General features: G+C 48.2%; 4 protein-coding genes across 4 annotated transcripts, besides 23 other annotated features; all 4 read right to left on the reverse strand.

Moving 5' to 3' along the window:
- Tc00.1047053506621.14 (ubiquitin ligase, putative) lies at positions 1-5170 on the reverse strand (the record flags this gene model as incomplete). Its single annotated transcript, XM_805013.1, has 1 exon — positions 1-5170. A coding segment is annotated over one exon (5170 nt), but the record flags the coding sequence as incomplete, so codon positions are not given.
- Positions 1-20705: a sequence feature (heterozygous, non-Esmeraldo-like haplotype).
- Positions 5210-5229: a microsatellite.
- Positions 5294-5322: a microsatellite.
- Positions 5392-5465: a microsatellite.
- Positions 5499-5567: a sequence feature (A-rich).
- Positions 5690-5752: a sequence feature (A-rich).
- Positions 5775-5853: a sequence feature (AT_rich).
- Positions 5880-5927: a microsatellite.
- Positions 5950-5980: a microsatellite.
- Positions 6029-6054: a microsatellite.
- Positions 6116-6157: a microsatellite.
- On the reverse strand, positions 6240-7253 carry Tc00.1047053506621.30 (ribonucleoside-diphosphate reductase small chain, putative; the record flags this gene model as incomplete). The annotated part of the gene is made up of 1 exon (XM_805010.1): positions 6240-7253. One exon carries the CDS (start codon positions 7251-7253, stop codon positions 6240-6242), a length of 1014 nt encoding a protein of 337 aa, XP_810103.1.
- Positions 7262-7294: a microsatellite.
- Positions 7365-7401: a microsatellite.
- Positions 7514-7534: a microsatellite.
- Positions 7561-7595: a microsatellite.
- Positions 7693-8811: a mobile genetic element.
- Tc00.1047053506621.60 (acyl-CoA binding protein, putative) lies at positions 9029-11284 on the reverse strand (the record flags this gene model as incomplete). The annotated part of the gene is made up of 1 exon (XM_805011.1): positions 9029-11284. One exon carries the CDS (start codon positions 11282-11284, stop codon positions 9029-9031), a length of 2256 nt encoding a protein of 751 aa, XP_810104.1.
- Positions 11594-11614: a microsatellite.
- Positions 11795-11839: a microsatellite.
- Positions 11856-11882: a microsatellite.
- Positions 12021-12075: a sequence feature (A-rich).
- Positions 12079-12110: a microsatellite.
- Positions 12188-20705, reverse strand: Tc00.1047053506621.70 (hypothetical protein, conserved; the record flags this gene model as incomplete). The annotated part of the gene is made up of 1 exon (XM_805012.1): positions 12188-20705. A coding segment is annotated over one exon (8518 nt), but the record flags the coding sequence as incomplete, so codon positions are not given.
- Positions 13439-13497: a microsatellite.
- Positions 15719-15751: a microsatellite.

A 20705-nucleotide genomic window follows, 5' to 3' on the forward strand; every position in this document is an offset into this window, starting at 1 on the left:
ACACACGTTGGGCCTCATTATCCCCACACACGCTACACGGCTCCGAGGAACTCATTTTAAGAAGCAAATCCCCAAACGTGTTAGACAAATGAAACACTCGGCACACAATAAATTTTCTCCACGACATCGGGCCATCATACGGCACCAGCAGCGGTTTACATTGCATGAGTTCTGCTGGAGGAATCCCACTCAGCCATGCTGTTGGCTCTTCCCTTCCATTGACAGCCGTCACACTCTGGACAAGCGATGATAGTGCGGTGCCTACATCCCTCCCTGGCTCCACCTGGAATGGAACTTCCAGCAGGTAACACAGCATTGTGAGCACGGCACGCTGCCGACCCGCCAATGTGATAAGAGCCTCCGAATTCAAAGGAAGCAAAGTCACGCGGTCATCTTCGCATCGCACCACTTCTGAGGGAGAGGTATCTAGGATTAGAACTTTAAGAAGTGTAAGGCAACCAAGTTCTCTCCATATGGCAACAAGAAGTTTATTATAGGCGTCCATGTTTCCTCCTTCTTCTTCCTTTTCAGATGCTGATTGAATAATTATACCATGATCACTTGAAAGGATAAGTAGCCTGGTATATAGCGCAAATGATGCTGCCGCCCTTTCTGGAAAATGTAAAAGATTTACCAGAAGTAGGCATAACTCATCACCCTTGCGATAAAACTCCTTTTTAAGCTTTGCGGCATGAGATGCAAGGAGACTCACATCGATTGACACAAGAACCGAAAGCAATGTCAACAATTCATTGTACCGCACCTCTCCACCCGCCTTCACCCATTCCAGCGTAACACACATTTGATTCCGAATGGTACGAATGGTCTCCGCCAAAACCCATACTTCTGGGTCATTCAGTTGCAGCTCACTCGGCTTCACCAGGGCATCTTCACCTGATAAACGCGCTGATGGGGCACCAACGGTTGCACGCGCTATTTCTTGATGCAGCTCAGACACATCTTCGGCCGCCTTCAATGTGTCGCTGCGCACGTCTTCAAACAGTGATGCTGACGATGATGATGATACCGATGACAATCGTTCTCCAGCACTAAATGCTAGTGTGGGTAACGGACAAAGCGTCGTACAGACCATGACACAGATGGGACAATTAAAATCCTTTGGGCCAAAAATTGAGGGTATACTGGCTCGAAAAACTCTTTCCAGAATCAGACCAATTCGCCCAATCATTTTTGCCACACATTTCCTATGTGCCGCATGTCCACAGAGATGAATTTGCCCATTCACTTTATACGCCATCGGTGCTTCTCGTTCGGATTCGTCAAAACGTAGACGATAGAGGGTGTCTGAGGTAAAGGTACTCGCAAACAGCATCAATGGCTCATTTGAGGGATCACGACACATGCAGCACTCAACTTCTGCAAGTCGTAGAAGCAATGTGGCCATGACCGATTTGGAGGAAACCGCAATCCCTCTTGCGTCCCGCACGGAATCCCCATCCATTTTGACATTATCGTCCAGGGATGCAACGATAGTGGCAGCACTTTTTGCATCATTCGCCTTGACACGTCTTAAAAGCATCGCCTGCCTTTCTTTAAGCCGAAGACGCCGTTGTTCATTTATTTCACTTCGCGTCTTCTGTTCGGCCTCTTCTTCGTTTGCATGTGGCAATGAAGATAATGCCTCCACACCATGTAAGATATACCCTGTCATTGCAGCAATACCGTACATGTCTTTCTCCGATTCACGGTATTGGGCGTAGATTTGATGAAGTGCCGATATGGTTGTTACACCCTTTGAGGTTTTACGTAAGAGGAAATCACGCTTTGTATTCGGTACCAAAGGAATCTCAAGTTTTTCCTTCAGCGTCGTGGCATCCATGATCCCCTCAACGAGAAGTAATTGCTTAAGATCTTCCCATGTGTAACCAGACGGCGGCATAAATTGTTGTTGAAACGTTTTCACCATATCCCAATCAACCCCACGCATAGGGCCTTGGGTGAAAGATGATGAAAAACTGCTGGCAGAGGAGCTGATAACGTGGCATGCCTGCATAGCGATGTATAGGACAGATATCGCGTGAAGTAACGATCGTTCTGACATGGATACATTCGATGACTTCTCTTTTTTCTCCATCACAAAGGAAAGGTACATGTGCACCGCAGCAATGGCTACAGAGAGCACCGCAGATGTTTGTAATAGGAGACATACTTTGTGATGCACCATGTTCTCGGAACCCATCGTATTATTTCCCTGTGGTGTGCCTGGCTGCTCCTCTAGCCATGGTAGCTTTGGCAGCGGAAACACCACTCTCGACGCCGAAGATGATGATGTTGTTGTTGCTTTTGTTGTGGCCCCCGTCGTTTCTCTCTCTCGCGCCATTTGTTCCCGTCGCACAAGCCGCTCATACAAATCCTGCAAGTCCTGCAAAGCCTGATCCCTAACAAGCGGATGATAGAGGTTCACATTGGATCGCCATGTCGCCGCATCCTTCAAAGCAAATACTTGTGTGCGATGACGCTGCTCAGTTACGGCGACCTCCCCTAGAATAGATGGAAGTAGAGTACTGGGATCCAGGCCGGGTATGAGATACTTGAATCGACCCGCAATTATCTCCATAATGTGAAAGGAAAAATCATTGGACACCACCATGCCATGCACCGCCTCTCGCTGCAATACCCGCCTCAAATCATGTTCGTCATGGATGACGGCAGCCCACTCCGTGAGGCAGAGAGTGAGGATAAGCCGTAGGAACAATGGATACCAGGAACCACGGGGTTCATTTGCCTTCGTCACGGCATGCCGCTGCAGCAACTGCGTGGCAAACGCCTCGGATGGTGTGATTAGCATAAGGACATACAGCAAGTAAATGTCATAATCCATCTCCGGTGTGGTGTTATTCAAATAATACAGCGAACGCAACGTCACATCGCATTCATCACGTCGCCAAAGTCCCCGCTCAATTTGTCCCAGCAAAACATATGGCATGAGACATTCATCCATCCAGTAATCGGTCTTTGCCTGCGTCGACGCAAAAACCTCTGATACAAGAGAGTAGAAAGACTCCACGCCACGGCTGTGATCACCGGAATTTGTACAGGCGTCATCTTCCACAGGTGAATCCTTCTTTATGAGATTCTGTTGTCGCAGCAATCGTGTCCACACCTTCACAAGCATGGCAAAGAAACGCATGTGTGGTATGACAAAGGAAGTCGGATTGGGTGACTTTTCGTCTAGTAGATCGTAACGCGGTAACATGTGTTCCGCATCCTGCCCGGAAAGAACATAATTGACTGGTTTAAAGGCATTTCGCTTTTCCGCAAGTGCCGCATTAATAAACTCCAAACATTCCATCAACATTTCTCGCATATATACCCGACATGGTCCTCCCTCCATATCCGTGTTGTTTTCAGAGAAAAACAGAGATGACGCATGCTGCAAGTTGAGTGTATCAAGCACCTGTCGGTGATAAGAATACCCAATCGATACATCGGGCACCTTATCCCACACAGGTGGCAAAGACTGCAACAATTTCTGCTGCGATGCCAGAATGGGCTCGCTACCTGACAACAACGCGGTCCCAACGATAAACACCATATGAGCTACAAGGTTAAATGAATGCCGTAGCTCCGCTTCCATCATCATTGCATAGTCCTTATCCACATTATCATTCTCCAAACTTGAGGTTCGTGTCTCTCGACAAATTTTACTACTTGTTCCAATCAGACACAGTGCCTTGCACCAGGCACGGAACAACTGTCGTGAAACAACCATCACCTTGACGTTCTCTGACGCAGATAAAACGTTTTCAAACCAGTGACACGCACAAAAGGCAACTTGTGTGAGTTCTGGGAGGAGTTCACGGTCCTTGTGAACATAACAACAAACGTACAAAAGTGTCGAGAGAAGTCGGTGGAGAATCGTTTCGCGACCAATAACACATTCCCATTGCGGATTTGGTGTCTTTTGTAGAAGATCGTCCACAACTTCCTTCACGGAGAGCACTTGAACGGAGAGATCCTTCACATGTCGATGCTGCATCACGGAGAGTCGTTCACCGTATTTTAGCAGTAATTCCGCAACCGGGACACGCAGTAGTGGATCACTGATGCATCCATCAAGCAAATACAGAAGGGAGTTCTCCCAGATGATAAACCCCTTCAAATCCACAAGCGTCATATTCTGAAGAAAAATTTCTTCCGCACAAGAGTAACGTACATAAACTTCCTTTTCTTCACCATCCACGTTAAATACTATTGGACGCTTTAATAATGTCTCCCCCATCAAAGAAAGGCACATCAAACGTCGTGAACCCTCCCCCGCGTTTGCCAGGTACAACGAAAGGGCCACCGTTCGCCGTAATGTTCTATCAAACCATCGCATCGTCAAATCCCTATCTTTTGATTCAATAGAGTCCTTTACATGTAGTGTGAAAAACTGCATAATTGTCACCTGATAAAGTGATAACCCCCGTGTTAACACCTCAAGCCATCTTTTTTGCACGGGAGGCAAACTCGCGGTGGGGTCATCATTCTTCTGGAAGCCCCTGTGCTTTGAACAAAAGGAGGCTGAATTCCATGCCATGGGATCACCACAGTCACAGATCCCGCCACCCCCGCCATACCGTACGGTGTGCTTGTGATTTCTACAAGGTGAGTTCTGAAAGCAATCCGCACAGAACACACACATTGAGTCCACTGCACATTCCAGACAATGGGCGATGGCCTCGTGCTTCGTCAGCGCCCGTCCACAGACGCGGGGTGCACCTTGATTCTCCAATCCCCGACGCGCCTCATCGTCTAGCGTCATCACCAACCACCACTCCAGCGCTGGCAGCTTACCTGCCAAGTAGCATTCATGTAAAGTGTCTTTGTTGAGCCTTGCCAGGCCGGCTTCCACGACAGCTTGCAGCTTCTCCGGATTTTCACGAAATACCGCGGCGCAGTCAGAGTGAGTGCGACGCACCAGAAGCTCCGACGACGACGTGTCAAGAAGATCATTTCGTCCCACCGGATGTTGTGAGAAGTCATTCGTGGCGTAAAATTCGTTTAGATCTGTCCGTACCAGCAACTCCCACTTTTCCCGGAGTGGCCTATTTACCTCCCTTACCTCCGTAATACCTGCCAATTGGTGCAATGCGGCATATGCCATAACCTGCCGCGTGTCCCAGCTCGCCGGTTCCATCGGCTGAAGAACTCTCCCGAACACCATGACCGACTATGGGAGGCGCACAACAAAACACTCCAGAAAAACAACAACAACAACAACAAAAAAAAACTGTAAAGAACCACGCAAATTAATAGCTGTGCGCCAGTAAATACGCACACACACGCCAATAATAATAATAATAATAATAATAATAAAGTAAAATAAAACACCACCCCACAATATCAATAATAACCCCTACTCACCCTTGTTCCAACAAGAGAAGCACACACATCCATATATATATATATATAATATATAGAGACATGTGTGTGTGTGCGTGTACATGAGTTTATGTACACCGACAGACACGGTGTCGCCAGCGCCATCCAGTAAAAGAAAAGAAGAAAAGAAGAGAAGAGAAGAGAAGAGAAGGAAAAAAAAAAAAAAAGCAGGAGAAAAGTATGTAACAACAAACATGCATACATTCAAATAAGCAAGAAAAATAAGAGTCATACCACTCATCATTGTAATCTGGGAAAAAAGATACACCCACGCATATCCACCACAAATGGATGCGTTGATAAAACAACAACAATAACATGAACAAACAAACAAACAAAAAAAAAACAAAACAAAAAAAAAAACCGTTTAATTGAATAAAAACATGTTTAAAAATAATAAAAACAAAAATTTTTTTTTTTTTAAAAAGAATTTGAATTTCACTTAAAAAAGAAAAAAAAAAAAAACAACAACAACTAACACATAGACACACACAAAACAAAACAAAACAAAAAACAAAACAAAACAAAACAAAACAAAAAACTAAAAGGCTCCCCCTTCTCAATAATAATAATAATAATAATAATAAAATAAAATCATTTCTATCAAAAAAGCATATTCCCCCAGAGAATCCAACACCAAATATATATATATATATATATATATATTTCTTCCTCTTTTTTTTTTTTTATTTATGAGGAGATATTGTCCACCGTTTCCAAATACACCAATAATAATAATAATAATAATAATAATAATAATAAAAACAATGGAAATAAACGAATATACCTCCATTTTACTCTATTAGCTTCTTGTATGTTTGCTATTATGTATTACTGTGTGGCTCTTGCCACTAAAATTCCGCGTCGAGAGAGAAAACCTTTGTAGTCCCCTCCGAACTCATTACACCCGCCTTTTGGTACTCACCGACCTTCTTCTCAAAGAAGTTTGTCTTTCCCTGCAGTGAAATCATTTCCATAAAGTCGAATGGGTTCTTTGAGTTGTAGTGACGCTCGTTGCCAAGTGCCACCAGCAGCCGATCCGCCACAAACTCGATGTACGTCGACATCAAATCTGCGTTCATCCCCAGCAGCCGCACAGGGATGGAGTCACAGATGAACTCACGCTCAATGTCCACCGCACTGCAAATAATCTCGCGAATACGCTCCGTTGGTAGCTTGTTCACAATGTAGTTTTCGTACAACAGGCACGCAAAGTCCGTGTGCAAGCCTTCATCACGCGAGATGAGTTCATTACTGAACGTCAGCCCGGGCATCAGACCACGCTTCTTTAGCCAGAACAGCGCACAGAAGGAGCCGGAAAAGAAAATACCTTCCACCGCCGCAAAGGCAACAAGGCGTTCTGCAAACGAACTGCTGCTGCGGATCCACCGAATCGCCCAGTTGGCCTTTTTCTGGATGCACGGAATTGTCGAAATGGCGTGCAACATGCGGTCCTTCTCCTCCGTATCTGTGATGTACGTATCCAACAGCACCGAGTATGTTTCCGAATGAACGTTCTCAATGGCAATCTGGAACCCGTAGAAGCAGCGCACCTCCGGTACCTGTACTTCCGTCATGAACCGCTGAGCCAGGTTCTCCAGCACAATTCCATCACTTGCGGCAAAGAACGCTAGCACGTGCTTGATAAAGAACTTCTCCCCTTCGTTCATCTTCTCCCAGTCCGCCAAGTCACTGCTCAAATCGATTTCCTCCACCGTCCAGATGCTGCTCTCGGCTTCCTTGTACTTCTTCCAGATATCATGATACTTGATCGGAAAGATCACGTAACGGTCAGGATTCTCGCGCAAAAGCGGTTCTTCCTGCTCTTGCGATTGAAATTCACGCGGGTGCTTTTCCCCAGACATTTTTGTAAATATATATATATATTTATATATGTATGTATGTAATTTTATGGCTTGTTTAGCGCAAAAACTTCAGTCTACACGTGTGAGTGTGAGTGTCAGGTAAAGCACATGAAGAAAGAAAGAAAGAAAAAAACAAAAAAAGAAAAAAGTCATGTTTTAAGCGCGACAGTTTTGCAGCTTGATATTTGTGTATCTTGCTATTTATGTGTGGGCATATAAGTGTGGCAGTAGAAGTAGGATAGCTCGTTTGTATCACAACGTATATATATATATATATATATTCTTCCCCCCGCAGAGTAAATGGTTGTGTGTATATGTACGTATTTATGTATGTATGTATGTGTTTGTTTGTTTGGTTGTTTGATGTGATGAGAACTCTTTATACAAATATGTTGGTGGTACAAATGTGTGTATTTATCCAGCCGATAATAAAACGTTATTTTTTTTTCTACTTTTACCTAAAAGTCTAGCTATACAATGCCATCTGAGTGCCAAAGAGATGGTCGAGCAGCGACAAAGGTTTCCTGCTATGAGGCAGCTGCCATTGGGAGAAGCTTTCGGTGCCAAGGTCCTGTTTAATGCCCAGCCGTTGGCGCACAGCCAAGGTGCCTGGACATTCTAGAAGCAGATGGTGCAAGGTTTCCTGCGGGCCAATTGGCGTGCTTGTGGAAGCTGGCTGATCCTGCGGCAGCAGAGATCGCCTCCTGGCACTGCTGTTTCGATGCCGTGTGGCGTCTGGGTTGTGTGCGCAGCGACTTCTGTGCTGTGCGGTGCTTCTCCGTGTGGGGAAAACCATATCACAGAAATCACATTTGAGCTCGGGAAGCGGTGGAGGATGTTCCGGATGAAATGACCGACAGTGACTGACGAGTTTCGAGAATCCCGTCAATATAGAATCACAGTGCGGACATTTCTCCTTCCGACGGCGTGTGAGGGTCCGTCTCCTTACTGGAGAGACGTCTTCCTCCCTCGCCGACGGGGGAACAGTGTCCGTCCCCGGTGCAGTCGGATCGTTGTTAGAGCGCATATATGCAGACTGTTCCGGTGAGATGTTGCAGAATCGGCATTGGTTCGTGCAATCTCTCACGGCCCAGTATAGTCGGCCCCAGAGCTCAGATTCCCCGCACCTTGCCCTTGCGAGGTGAACCAGTTCCTGACGGTGTAGAACTTCCTGAGTGATCAGGTCCTTACCGCTGAGATCTGATGGCCTTGTGCCGCAAAGCAAGTAGCGATGAGTGTCTTGACGAATGGTACTACGCCACTTGTTGGTGAGCTGGGTAGTAAAACATGTCAGCAGATCCGTATGCCATAAAGGTGCGATTCCTTGCTCCGTGTATTGTCCACTTTCCATAGTCTGCGTCACATACTTATCTGCAAGCTCGTTAGCATGTACTCCGCAATGTCCGTAACAAAACTGCAGGTGCACGGACCAGCCAGCACACGCCAGTGTTAGGAGACGCTGCCAGATCTGATCCTCCGTCCGGTCTGTCTGACTGAGCGGGCCCTTGTTGAGGGCCGCTAGAAGAGACTGACTGTCCGTAACCACAAGCAGGGTTTTAATAAAGGGAGTTATACTTTTTGTCATTTTCTTTGTTATTTTTCAGGCGGTAGTGGTGGCGGCGGGCGGGCAGTGACAGGGTGTTTTCATTTACTTCTTGTTCTGCTCTTGTTAGTTGATAAATTCCTTTTGATTAGTCGCTTTTTTTTTTTTTCCATTTCCGTATTTTATTTTTGGTTGGTATGTGGTAATGTTAAAAATGTCCTTGCATACCGGTTTATGGGTTAGTGCCGGTGCTTGATGTGTGTAAAGTGCGCAGTTCCCCAATGTAACGGCGCATGGCTTCGTCAGAATTCATTCCTTTAAGTTCGTTCCATGCCTCCCACTTGGCCCGGCCAACAAGGTCCATCATCCACGGTTTGGGCACATTAACGTCACCGATGGTTGCTTGCTTGTAGAGGCCATAGAACTTCAGTTTGGTGGTGTCACTGACGTGTTTCGCCGTGGTGGAAAAGAGAACCTGGGCAGCCTCAAAGTCATCCCGGATGCTGTTTTGGGCCATCTTTCCTCCCGTACCGTCTTCCTCCATCTCTTCCTCACAAACACCGCCGCCAACACCTGTAGTCTTTCCTTCTCCCGCCTCCTCTGGGTATAGAGATGTGTAGATGGCTTGTAACGACGTGGCGCCTCGCTGGAGTCGAAGCCGCATCTGCTCACATACACGTTGCAGGGCGGGACTCTCATCGTCCTCTGTCGCATTTTCGATTTCGGTTGGGGTCGCCCCTGCTGACACTTCTCCTTCGGCGCATGAACGTAACATGGCGCGTCGTTGCGGACATGTTAGTGGCCGGTCTCTCAAACTGAAAAAAAACTTTTGGCACATGCTAAGCCAGTCTTGCAGAAAATGTTGTGTCTTCTTGGTTTTGTCACTTCCAACAAACGCACCTGCTGTTCCCCACCTTTTCTCCGCGCTGAGCAACACCATTTCCACCAAGGCCCAGTAGAACATTTCTACCCGGGACTCAAATTTTTTGGCGGGTGAGAAGGGGGTTTCGGCCAACCACAATTCTTCAAAGCGCTCCGCGTGGGTTGCCGGTTGGGAAAGAAGGTACGCCCGCAGGGGTGAAAACTCACCAGGGACATCCACCAACAACACCTCCACCTTCTTGCTTAACAGTTGCACATAAATTGAGTTTGTAAGGAACGCCGCTACTGCGGCACCAGCAACGATGGCGGCAATAAATGTGACTGGCATTCCATCGGAACATGAGACAAAGTCATCTTGCTCAATGATGTCCAGAAATCGTTCAAGTGAACAGTTGCCTGAGAAGAGGCGAGACAAGACAAAAAGAATTCCACTCCATAAGTGGTTTGGAGAGATCATTTGCCCACTTTTTTTAAGATTCCACAGCGTCATTTGAAAGTCACTGAGAACGTTCGCCTCATGATCCTTCCGTGCGGATCCCGGTGGTTTACTTTCCAAATACGCCTTCTGTCGATAATTCGTCCACGTGACAAGAAAGGCAAGTTGTTGGTGCTCCTGCGGTTTACATGATAACATGAATGGGGGCAATGTTGCCTGTTGTGGATGAAAGCCACGGGGTAAACCCACAACATGGGATACCTCCCTGCTTGTGGCATTTTTCCCGCCTCCACGTGAACTGCTTCCAACGATTTCCATGCGTTTTCCATGAACAACCGGTAACAACAGACCACGGCAGATTTCCAGAATGTCACAAAGCGTGACAAGATCTCCATGACACACTTCATACAAAGTATCACATTCCACTATTAGGCTTGGGAGTCGAACACAAAATTCCGGCAAAGCGTCACAATGCGCTTGAACCATGCGTGTTGCAAACCCGAACGCCGGGCCCTCTTCCTCCGCATTCGTGTCCTTCCCATTCGAATGGTTTCGTTCATACAAGAGACACTTCAAGAGTGGTTTCAATGCAGTCGTCACACAGGCAACGCTGCATACCTGTGGGCAGTTTTCCGTATCACTGGCCTCCTGGTCAAAGAGGACAACAGTACCACCCAACTCTTTTCGTACCTGGCACTCCATGATTTTGCATGGCAGATGTCCAGCGTCTTTAGAAGAAGATCCCTCTTCTGCAAAGGAAGCCTTAGTTGTGTCATCTGAAGCCATCTTAGTCAAGATCATTCTGTTGTTTTCATTCAAAACATTTTCCAGCACAGTGAAGGCATGCTTTTGATGAAAATTCAACAATGCCCTGACCGCCTCCGCATGCTCCATGACAAGCGCCAGGTGAAGCAACGACCATTCATCCGGCAATGCTTCCATACCGTCATCTGTATTCGTGGGATCAGCGTCGGGGTCGTCCAGAAGACTCACGTAGACTAACAGGGGTCGATACACCCGCTCCACCGCGGCGTCCACACAATCCTCAGTTTGAAGCATGCGGCAAATGCCGTCCAAGTACGCAGCCGCATCGACCGGCTGACCGTCCGGGGTGCAGAGAAGAAAAGTGACGGGTTCCCTCATGTGCCATCTGTGAGTCCACATCAACATTGTTTCTTCTTTGTTGTCGTGTTTATTATTATTTTTTTTTTGGGGGACCAAATCCACCGGATACCGCGACAAACGCAGTAGAAACAGCAGCGTCGGCTGTGGTTCTCAGCCTGTCCGTTTTGGCGCCGAAATCTCCCCCGCCGTTCCCGCCCCCACCAACTCAGTTTCCCTATTCAAGAGGACTCAACTGTGTTTATTCGTCTCACTCACTCAGTTTGTGTGTGTATATATATACACGTTATATGACCAATACAACGATTATTAGTTGCTTTTCCAGCTTCTATCGGAATTCGCGTCCCTCCTTCTCGCTGTGTGTGTGTGTGTGTGTGTTTCGTCAAATTGCGCATGCACAACATAAAGAAGACGAAAAAAAAAAAGAGAAAAGATGCCAATTTGAGTGGTGGCTCTCAGTTGGAACTGTCTGCCCATCCTCCGATTCTTCTCCCACTGCAGGCACATATCATTGCCGACTACTCACTTTAAACTGCATGCATGTACGCCGACAGTAAAATGTAAATGAATATACATATAAATATATATACATACATGTGTACAGTAAGAGAAAGAAACAAATAATAATAATAATAATAATAATAATGAGGGAAGGGGACGGGCTGTTGGAAAAGAAGATATCGACCTCACTTTTTATTTTCACTCCTTTTTGCGTTCCTTGTTTCCTTCTTCCTCCTTTCCCGTTCTATTGATGAATACCAAGTTTTATTTACATCATCCATTCAAAAAGAAAGCAAAATAAAAGAACAACAACAAAGGAAAAAAAAATAAATAAAAAATGAGAGAGAGAGAGGGAGGGAGGGAGGGAGAGGGAACCGCGTATGACTCTTCTTTTTTTCTTTTTCTCCTCCTCTAATCAAAACCCTCTATGTTCTGTCCCTTTGTCTTTTATTATCTTCCTTCCGTTCGTGTTCTCGTCGCATGTGCTTCCGGACGCATAACTTCGGTGTGCTCCATCACAAACTTTGCCATGCGAGCAAACCACTCGTGAATCCCCGGGTGGAAAAGTGCGACACCCCCGCCGTCGCCCGCCAACATGGACTTCAGGAAACATACCACCTCCGCAGACACGGCGCAGCGGGGTAAAAGGGACTCGATGCAGCGCTCCATCAGTTCATCGTCTGTCACAGTAGCAGAAACAACAGACCGTACAAACAATTCAATAAAGCCCATAATAATTTTAGATTTTGCCTCATCCACTGCCGGTACGTCACCCACGCCATCTGCTGTGGCGGTGCGAAGGGCAGAATGCATGTCCCCTTCCAACTGGCCAGCTATTTCACCCTGTTTCGTGGAAGCTATACTGTTGTTGCCAGGGCTAGCACCCAACGTACCATTAAGCAGAAACTCCACGGTCGTTCCAGCACGTACTCCTTTTTTGGTGGTGGACGGTGCGGTTTTTGCCGTCAAGAGTACCAAGGCCTCACTCAGCTGCTGCGACAAGGCGGTTTCCACAGAAACTTCCGCTTCTCCTCCTCCTCCAATTCCACTTCCACCTGATCCAATCCCTGCTCCCAATGACGTCATGACTGGGAATGATAATAAATTTTGCATCAACTGCAGTGTTTTCACAGCTTCGGAAAACAATATTTGTACCTCCTCCAGTGGTAGCTCAAACATAACGCATCGTGTTCCATTCCACGTGTGGGCAATTAGTGGGGAGCCACTAAGAATTTTTGCCTCCATCATGCTCACGGTGGATTTCGTTGTTGAGCGATTTGATTTTTTACTTTGACTCTGCGAGTTCTTTTCGTTGATCGGAGAATGTTGTGTGGCGTTTGGATCGTGAACAGGTGAGACAAAGAGCACAAATGTCATCATTGCCGGCGCATGGGTAGCTCTTGTTGGTGGGGTGCATGCAAAGCCTCCTGCAGCACGCGCGTAACTTTCCCCACCTCTTGGGAGAGGTCCATTGGCGTTACTACTGAGATTTCTGTCCACATCACGCATAAAGGACTGGCAGATCACTGTGTTCACCTTTGGTATACCTAGATTCATGAGGGTTGTGGTTGAAAGCAAAGACGGTGGCCTGTCCATGACAATAGGTGGAAGGAGAGACATTGTTCCTCCTGTCGCATCCATTCCCGCAAAAGAAGAGTACCGCGCACGAATACCCTCTCCAAGACGCCCCTGTCCTTGTCCTTGCTGTTGTTGTTGTTGTTGTTGTTGTTGTTGCTGCTGCTGCTGTTGTTGTTGTTGTTTCATTTGTGCCTCTCGTGTGACGTCGTCATACCAAAGATAATACCCGCTGAGAGGGGCTGTCCGCAATTGAAGGTACGCGCGAATAAGTTGCAAAGCCGTTTCGAGGTCCAATAACTCCCGCGGTGGAAACACGTACTGCAACGATCTCTCCATATGCAGGGAAGCAAATGCAGCGACAAGGATAGGCAGTGTGACGGTGTTCTTTAGAGCAGCTTCCTCTCTATCCTCACGGGAACGAGAAGGGGGACGTCGCGGCTCCTGTGAAAAGACCGGCGTCACGGCCCTTCCAGAACCCACACCGCTGCCATTCATATCCTTTTCCGAGACGTTTCCTAAACTGCGCTGCGTGGATCGAATGACGGCAGTAATATTCTCCGGGACAACCAACTCTGTCCCAATATGAATGACCTCCTCGCCGTACAGGGAGAAGATACTCATACCACTAAATACATGGAACCTCATATCTTCCACAAATTTCGCCAAAATCACGCATGTGGCAGCCATGATGTGAAACGCTCGGTCTGCACGTGACAGTAGCGCAGCCAAGTTCAATAACGCCAGGCGCAAAATGTTGTAATCGTGCGTGCCACACGCCACCACTCCCCTTATAACATCTATCAAAAGTCGTACGGGCTGCTGCCGCGGTAAATCCAGCAAAAGCAACACATCCTCCTCATTGAGTTCCTCGGAGTATATGGCGTCTCTCACATGATCCACGGAATTTTGCTGCTCGTTTAGCAAATGCGGCTTAAGAAGACACAACACACGTGCAAGTATAAATTGACTTTCGATCAGTGGCGTGGGATGGGCGGAGGTGTCGTATCGCGGTGTAAGTGCCGAGATGGCATGCTGTAAGACCCTCTCTGCAAGTTCCAGCTTTCCTATACGCATGTATTCTTCCGCCAACAGGTTTACTGCACGGTGAAGGAAGACTGCCTCCACATTCCACGCCACAAAGAATCGCCGAGGTAAAGAATTCCCCGGAAAAAGTGAGAGTTGTTTTCTCTCTAGAAGAGACCCAGTTCCAAGAAGCAACCCATACGTCTCGCAATATTCCTGCAGTGCTTTCACGGCAAATTCAAACATTTCCACAGACGAGATCGAAAAAGAAGAAGGAGAAGAGGATGTCTCCCTTTTTTCGTTTTCTTCGTGATGTAACAAACGCTTCAAGGATCCCGCTGCCAAAGATGTCCAGGCGTGAAACATGTCAATACGGTTGTCGGAACTTAATGAATGAGATGCCTTCTGCAAAACACACAGCGTCTCAATGGCATCTGTTAGGGATCCCGTTCTGGCGTTAATGGCGGAGCTGTAGAGAGAAAAAACCCGGCCACTAAATGGATCACCACACTGCTCACACAAGGCAAGCGCATCACGTATCACTTGCTGCGCCGCCATGTATTCACGAATCCGCACATGGTTAACTACCATAAGTTCATACACATCACACCAAAAGATGTGTGTTGCAACAGTCCAGAGGTACGACGGGGCGCTGGTAGCTGTGGGAGCAGTGCTATTGCTTTCAACATGCGCATTGAAGTTCGTCACTAGCGCTCGTAAAGTCGCCAACGCCTTAGAAGGTTCCCCGCGCGCAGTATAAATCCTGGCAAGGAGAAGCATGGATGTAAGGCGCACGTACGTCTCTTCCAGTTCTTGACCTCGTTTTATTTGAACGTCTCCTTGCACAGGTGAGGTGATTCTATCTCGTACTGGACTCTTCCTGCGCGGAGTATCCCCCGTGGATGTATGCCCCTTTTCCTGTTGCCGGGCAATCAACAATTGTAGTATTTGTTCCGCGGCATTTAACGCCTCAATACATGCTGAGTCACCGAAACCATGCAAGGAGATCCGTTGAAGGCTCCGTGAACGAGCCGAACGTCGTTCGCCCATAAAAGACGTTTGTTGCGTCGCGAAGACACACCACACATACGCGGACTCCTTCGAGCCAAGAGTCACCAGAAAGTCTGCGATAGCAAGTTCCACACGCTGCGATAGAAATGGACCATAGCATGCAGCAACCGCTTCCTGTAGTAGGCTGCCTCCACCACTTCCAGAAGTAGCATTCGATAGCGGAGATGGCGTGGATGTCATGGGATTCGAGGTCACTGCATTAGCGACCCCAACACCGAGACACTGCGTCAAAAAGGTTTGGATGCAGGCCACATTGTCGCTCGTCAATGGAAGCTCAGCATCATTATACAGACCCTCCTGGGATTGATATTGTTGCTGTTGTTGTTGTTGTTGCTGCTGCTGCTCTGCCTGAGGCTCCACATGTCGACTAGGGGAGTTCGACCCTCCATCCCCACGCTTTGTGTTTTTTCCAACTTTGCTCGTTTCAACACCCTCAATCAATGCCCGTACACGGAGTGCCGTGCCATCCAATGCCCCACGTGGAATTCGAACCCCTTGACATACATCTCGCAGTATTTTCATGGAGGCCCTGTAACTTCCAAACTTGGATGCCGCCATCGCCTGCACAAGTCGTGCCTCAGCGGTGAAGGCAACATGCCGCATGTGTATCCGCGCAAAGTACTCGGTCAATGACGCAACCATTGCCGCATAAAAGTAAAACTTGAATCTCAACAGTTCCCACGCAAGGAAGAGCATGTGATGTGCCAACTGCGGAATCAAGGTAGGCATGGTATCCCCAAGCCGCGGGAGAACAACGAGGTCCTCTAGCATAAACCCCCCAAAATCGCGCAAATACTGCGGAAAATTACTCGTTGTGCCTTGTTCAAGAAACTGCTCAAGAATCCGAGCAGCCAGCAAGTAACAATTCACAGCTTTCCCTTGCTGCTCACGGTATATATACATGGCGAGCGATGTAATCGAAATGACGGCCAGTAATAAACGGGGAAGCCCAATCTTTGGAATTTGTAGCTGTGCCCACGTCTCAGGAGGACGCTTCAAACTATCTGGTATCTCCAACGCGGCGTCAACAGCCTCAATCCAACACCGTTCCGCTTCTAAACGCTGACGATGCAGCAGGTAAATCCACCCCAATTCGTAAAGCTGCTCCGAAAGTGGTCCAAAAAGACGTCGCCGCTGCAAGTATGTCGTAGCAGCCCCAAAACGGAAAATCACATCACGCGGCGGCGGCTGTCGTAAGTTCCCCCCGCGTCCTACCAGCTTCACACCGCTTGCCATTTCCAGACTCATCCGCGATGCGGACTCCGTTTCAACAAAAGACGTCTTCCCTATTGAGCCTTCCCTAACATTCCGCTTGGATGGCAACTGCGTTCGTGACAGACGCTGAGTGACACGCTGATACGCCTCTGTCGTTGTGTATTTCTCCCACGACAAACGGGCATTGCGTACAAGTTGTTTTTGTAACGGCTCATTTTGACGTAACATGCCGTATTCCTTAATAAGTTCATCTTCTTGCGAGATAACAATATTACGCCGCATACTTAATGCAAATGGCAACAAGTCATCCGCAAAGAATCCACCGGTCAACTTGTGCACTTCCAGGCAAAGCTCAAGGGAAGCAAACTGACACGAAAATTGCGTGGACCGTAGGAGGAACATGAGTTGATCAATAATTTTCTCTGCCGGAATCGCCGAGCCAAACCGCAGTGCAATTAGCGCCGTGGCATCGGCACCGTCGATTCGTATAGGCTCCGGCATCACACCCTGCCGTGGTTGAAGATTCTTTTTCATTTTTTTCTTCTTTGGCGACACCGCTAGCGCCTGCTTCCCCCCGTCTGTCTTTTCTTGCTCCATCATATTGGCGATCCTCTTCTCCACATCTGTAACGTGCGGCCGCAGTGAAGAAATTCCCACCGAGACCTGATCGGCAAGAAAAGCCCTCATTTCCGTCAGCCACTGCAGGTGTACAACTCTGCGTCCCTTCTGCTCCGCAGTTTGGACCTCACGTATGCGCCACTCAAGCCACCGTATCAGACGTGCGCGTTTCACGTTGGCGAGGTGCACCAGACGGGCCTCTTCATACTGTCCGGCTGCGGTTGCGTACGAGTGCAGCGACGGCACCCGTCCCTGAAAATGCAACTGCTCCTCGAGCTCCACATTTCGCCCAACCTTCACAGCGGCTGGATGTAGAAAATCCACATCGCGGCGGTAGTCAACAAAGCCGTTCCACAGCAAGAAGAATACCCGCAGCAACGCACGTGCAAGTGGAAGTATACGCGGCCCCCATTGTATCAACTTTTCATGGCTGATCAACATCTCCATCGCGTGACTGCCCTCTTTGCCTAAATCCGCGCAATCAAAGGATACTCTGGCAGTTTTAGGCGTCATTGGCAGATCTTCTTCACCGGAGGCTTCCTGTTGGTTTTGTTTGGGAGACAATAACTCTTCGTCTCTCAGCGTCGTATCCGGCGGCTCCTCACACACAAGCATGCGTAGGCCGTCAATGGCCTGCGAAACGGTTGCAAAGGCACGGGAAGGAAAACCACATCGATTAAAAAGCACCGCCGAGCGTACCGCGTGTTGAATAAAACGTTCTTCATCTTCCTTTTCTTCGGCCTTCAGCTCCTCAGCGCGCGTTAAAGCCGCTTCTTCACTCCGCCCCTTCGATTTCTGCCCGGGTCGCGCGTTCGTAACGGGAGTTGCCGTCTGATCACCTTCTTGAGCCGGTCGTTGCTGCCGCTGCTCCAACAACTTTTGGGCGATCACGGAAAGGTAAAAATGCAACTGCGCCTGATACGGTGCGTTAAATTGAAGAATGCGACCTCGCAGCCAGCGAAACGCCTGCCGACGACGCAAATACGCGAGACCCCGCGTAAGTTGCCGTAACATCTGCTGTTCCGAGAGGGTCCATTGCCGTTCATCGGTGTCGGCAAAATGATGGGCCTTTTTTTCCTCCGGTGTTGACGTTGTTGTTCCCGCTGCTCCTCCCTTTGCGGCGAGTCTACCCTTCTGCCGTTTTCCCTTTAACAATGTTTCCTCCTCTACTGCCTTCCTCTTGATTCGTGAGGGTGTCACCAACATGTAGCCCTCGTTCTCCAACCAGTCGTTCATGTGCTCCATCACAGATTGCTGATGCTCCTTTACACTCTGTTTCAGTTTCTGAATGACCTGTAGCGCATCCGTTGCCACACGACGCGCAGCCGCGATATCACCCAGACGGAGAAGATGCTCCACGACATAAACCGCAGTCCTTGCATAAAGCGGGTCATCGGCTGCCTGCTGCAGGCAGTCAAAGACGACAGACGGTGTCCTGTCGGTAAGTCCCTTCACCACGCTCAGTAGCCACAAGGGAACACCCACGAGATTCTCAGCCATCAACACCGATTGCACACGATCGGAGATTTCATCTACCTTTGGGCCAAACAAGTGCGTAAGAAACGCATTCACTCCTGGTACTGTAAAAAGAATCTCCCCCAGCAACTCCATAAATTCAATTGGGACACAATCGTCAAGAATCGTGTCGGGTACGGCGTAAGCACCCCCTGGAAACGCCGGGGCTGTCAAGTTGCCCGTTGTAGGTCTTGTAGCTGCCGCCACTCCACCGGAGACGCTGTTTGCCTTTTTTGTCGTTGCCCGAGAGACATTGTTTCTAGCCGGTGAAGGGGAGATTCTCTCGTCCACGCCGCCTTGATCAGGGCATAACACCTTCTGCACGGTCGTCGCACCTCGGCGTACACTTTCTTGATAGCGAATTTGCCTTGGATTGGGATGATTGTAGATATTTCCCCACACGTGCATAAAGAGACGGAGAAGCAACTCATACCATCCTTGAATGGAAACGGGCATAACAGCCAAACCACCCTTGGCGCTATCGAATGCGTCATGAACAGCAGACTCCACATCAGGACCCGCTGCGGCCATCTTCCGCACAGTTTTGAGAAGCGCATCAATTGTGCGGGCTGCCAATAGTTGTACATAGGCATCACTCCAAACAGATGTGGGTTGTCGCATCAACGCCTCACACAACGTCGCAAGCGGGAGCAACAAAAGCGGATAGTAGTTTTCATCCGTAAGGGATGGAAGAAGTGAGTTAAAAAGTTCAAAGGCACACTGTAGCATTAAACCACTATCCTGTACACGACCCGCAAGATCCATGGCAAATTGGAGCTGGTAAGCAATACGCATATGCCATAACTGTACTTTTTTAAGTCCATATCTCTGTTCAAATGGTACATCCAACATGACACTTTTTCCAATAAACGACATGAGACCAGTTCTTTCAAAGTTTTGGTACGGAATGCGACTTGCCTCCACGGTGGATACCCACAAGAGTGCTGAGACAATTGTCTGAAGTTTCAGCTTCGATGACACCGCCAATACCTCCTCATTGGTGCGCAGTAAAAACGTGGATGCAGAAATATATCTGGATTCAGATGCGGTCTTATTTTTTGAGGTTTCCATCCCTATGTCTGGTTCCTCGCGCGTTTTGTCGTCCTTGTCACTTTTCGCAAAAATTGAGTACAAAACATCCTTTGCACGCTCCGTCATCTGATTAAATCCCAACTTCCCACATGTAGACACGGCGTAGCACGAAATCATAAAGGCGGAATAGGCGCTCTCCCCTTGCTGCTTTGTATGCAAGCCAAGCGGCTGAGTTTGACCCCTATTGTCCGCATGACGATGCAAGAGATGAAATGCTTCTTCCAACATTTCACGTTGTGTTTTCATCTGCGGTTGGTGCGGCGCAAGGCAAATGAGAATGAGAGCATGAAGAAGATCATCACCCTCGTCTCTTGCCCAGGCTAATAACCGCCCCTTCTCATCCTCACTCACGTGCGAAATCTCTGGTTGCGACTGAAGGAAGGACTCAAGAACGTTCGCCTCCTTCACAGTCGGGGCTCCATACACCTTCGTGTTTGCCTGCCGTTCCATTACCAGCTTAACATTCGATTTGTGCTTCTCCAACGCAGCATAATGTTGACGAAGAATGGCCAGGGTCCAACGCATCTCTATCAACCAGCGGGTCAACTCCGTTCGCATGTCACTTATCTCGTGGTGCAAGCGAATTCTTTCTAGTTCCTCTTCGTTTTCATGCGACCCAACAAATGTCTCCTGCACGGGACTTCGTTTGGGTGACAAATTTAACAGACTGCTACCTCCCTTGACGCCTCGTCTCCCCGTGTGTGTTTGTTTCGAGTGCAGTGCAAGGGAGCCAAGTGCCATGCGGATAGAGGCAATTGCCATGCGTGCTCGATTGCAGTTCCTGCGTATCGCATTCATGGAACAATCCAACGCATAAAATCGTTGATCGGTAACACCATCCCCCCTTTTGCCGTTA

Source organism: Trypanosoma cruzi, genomic scaffold (genome assembly GCF_000209065.1).
Source record: "Trypanosoma cruzi strain CL Brener 1047053516673 genomic scaffold, whole genome shotgun sequence".
NCBI lineage: Eukaryota > Euglenozoa > Kinetoplastea > Trypanosomatida > Trypanosomatidae > Trypanosoma > Trypanosoma cruzi.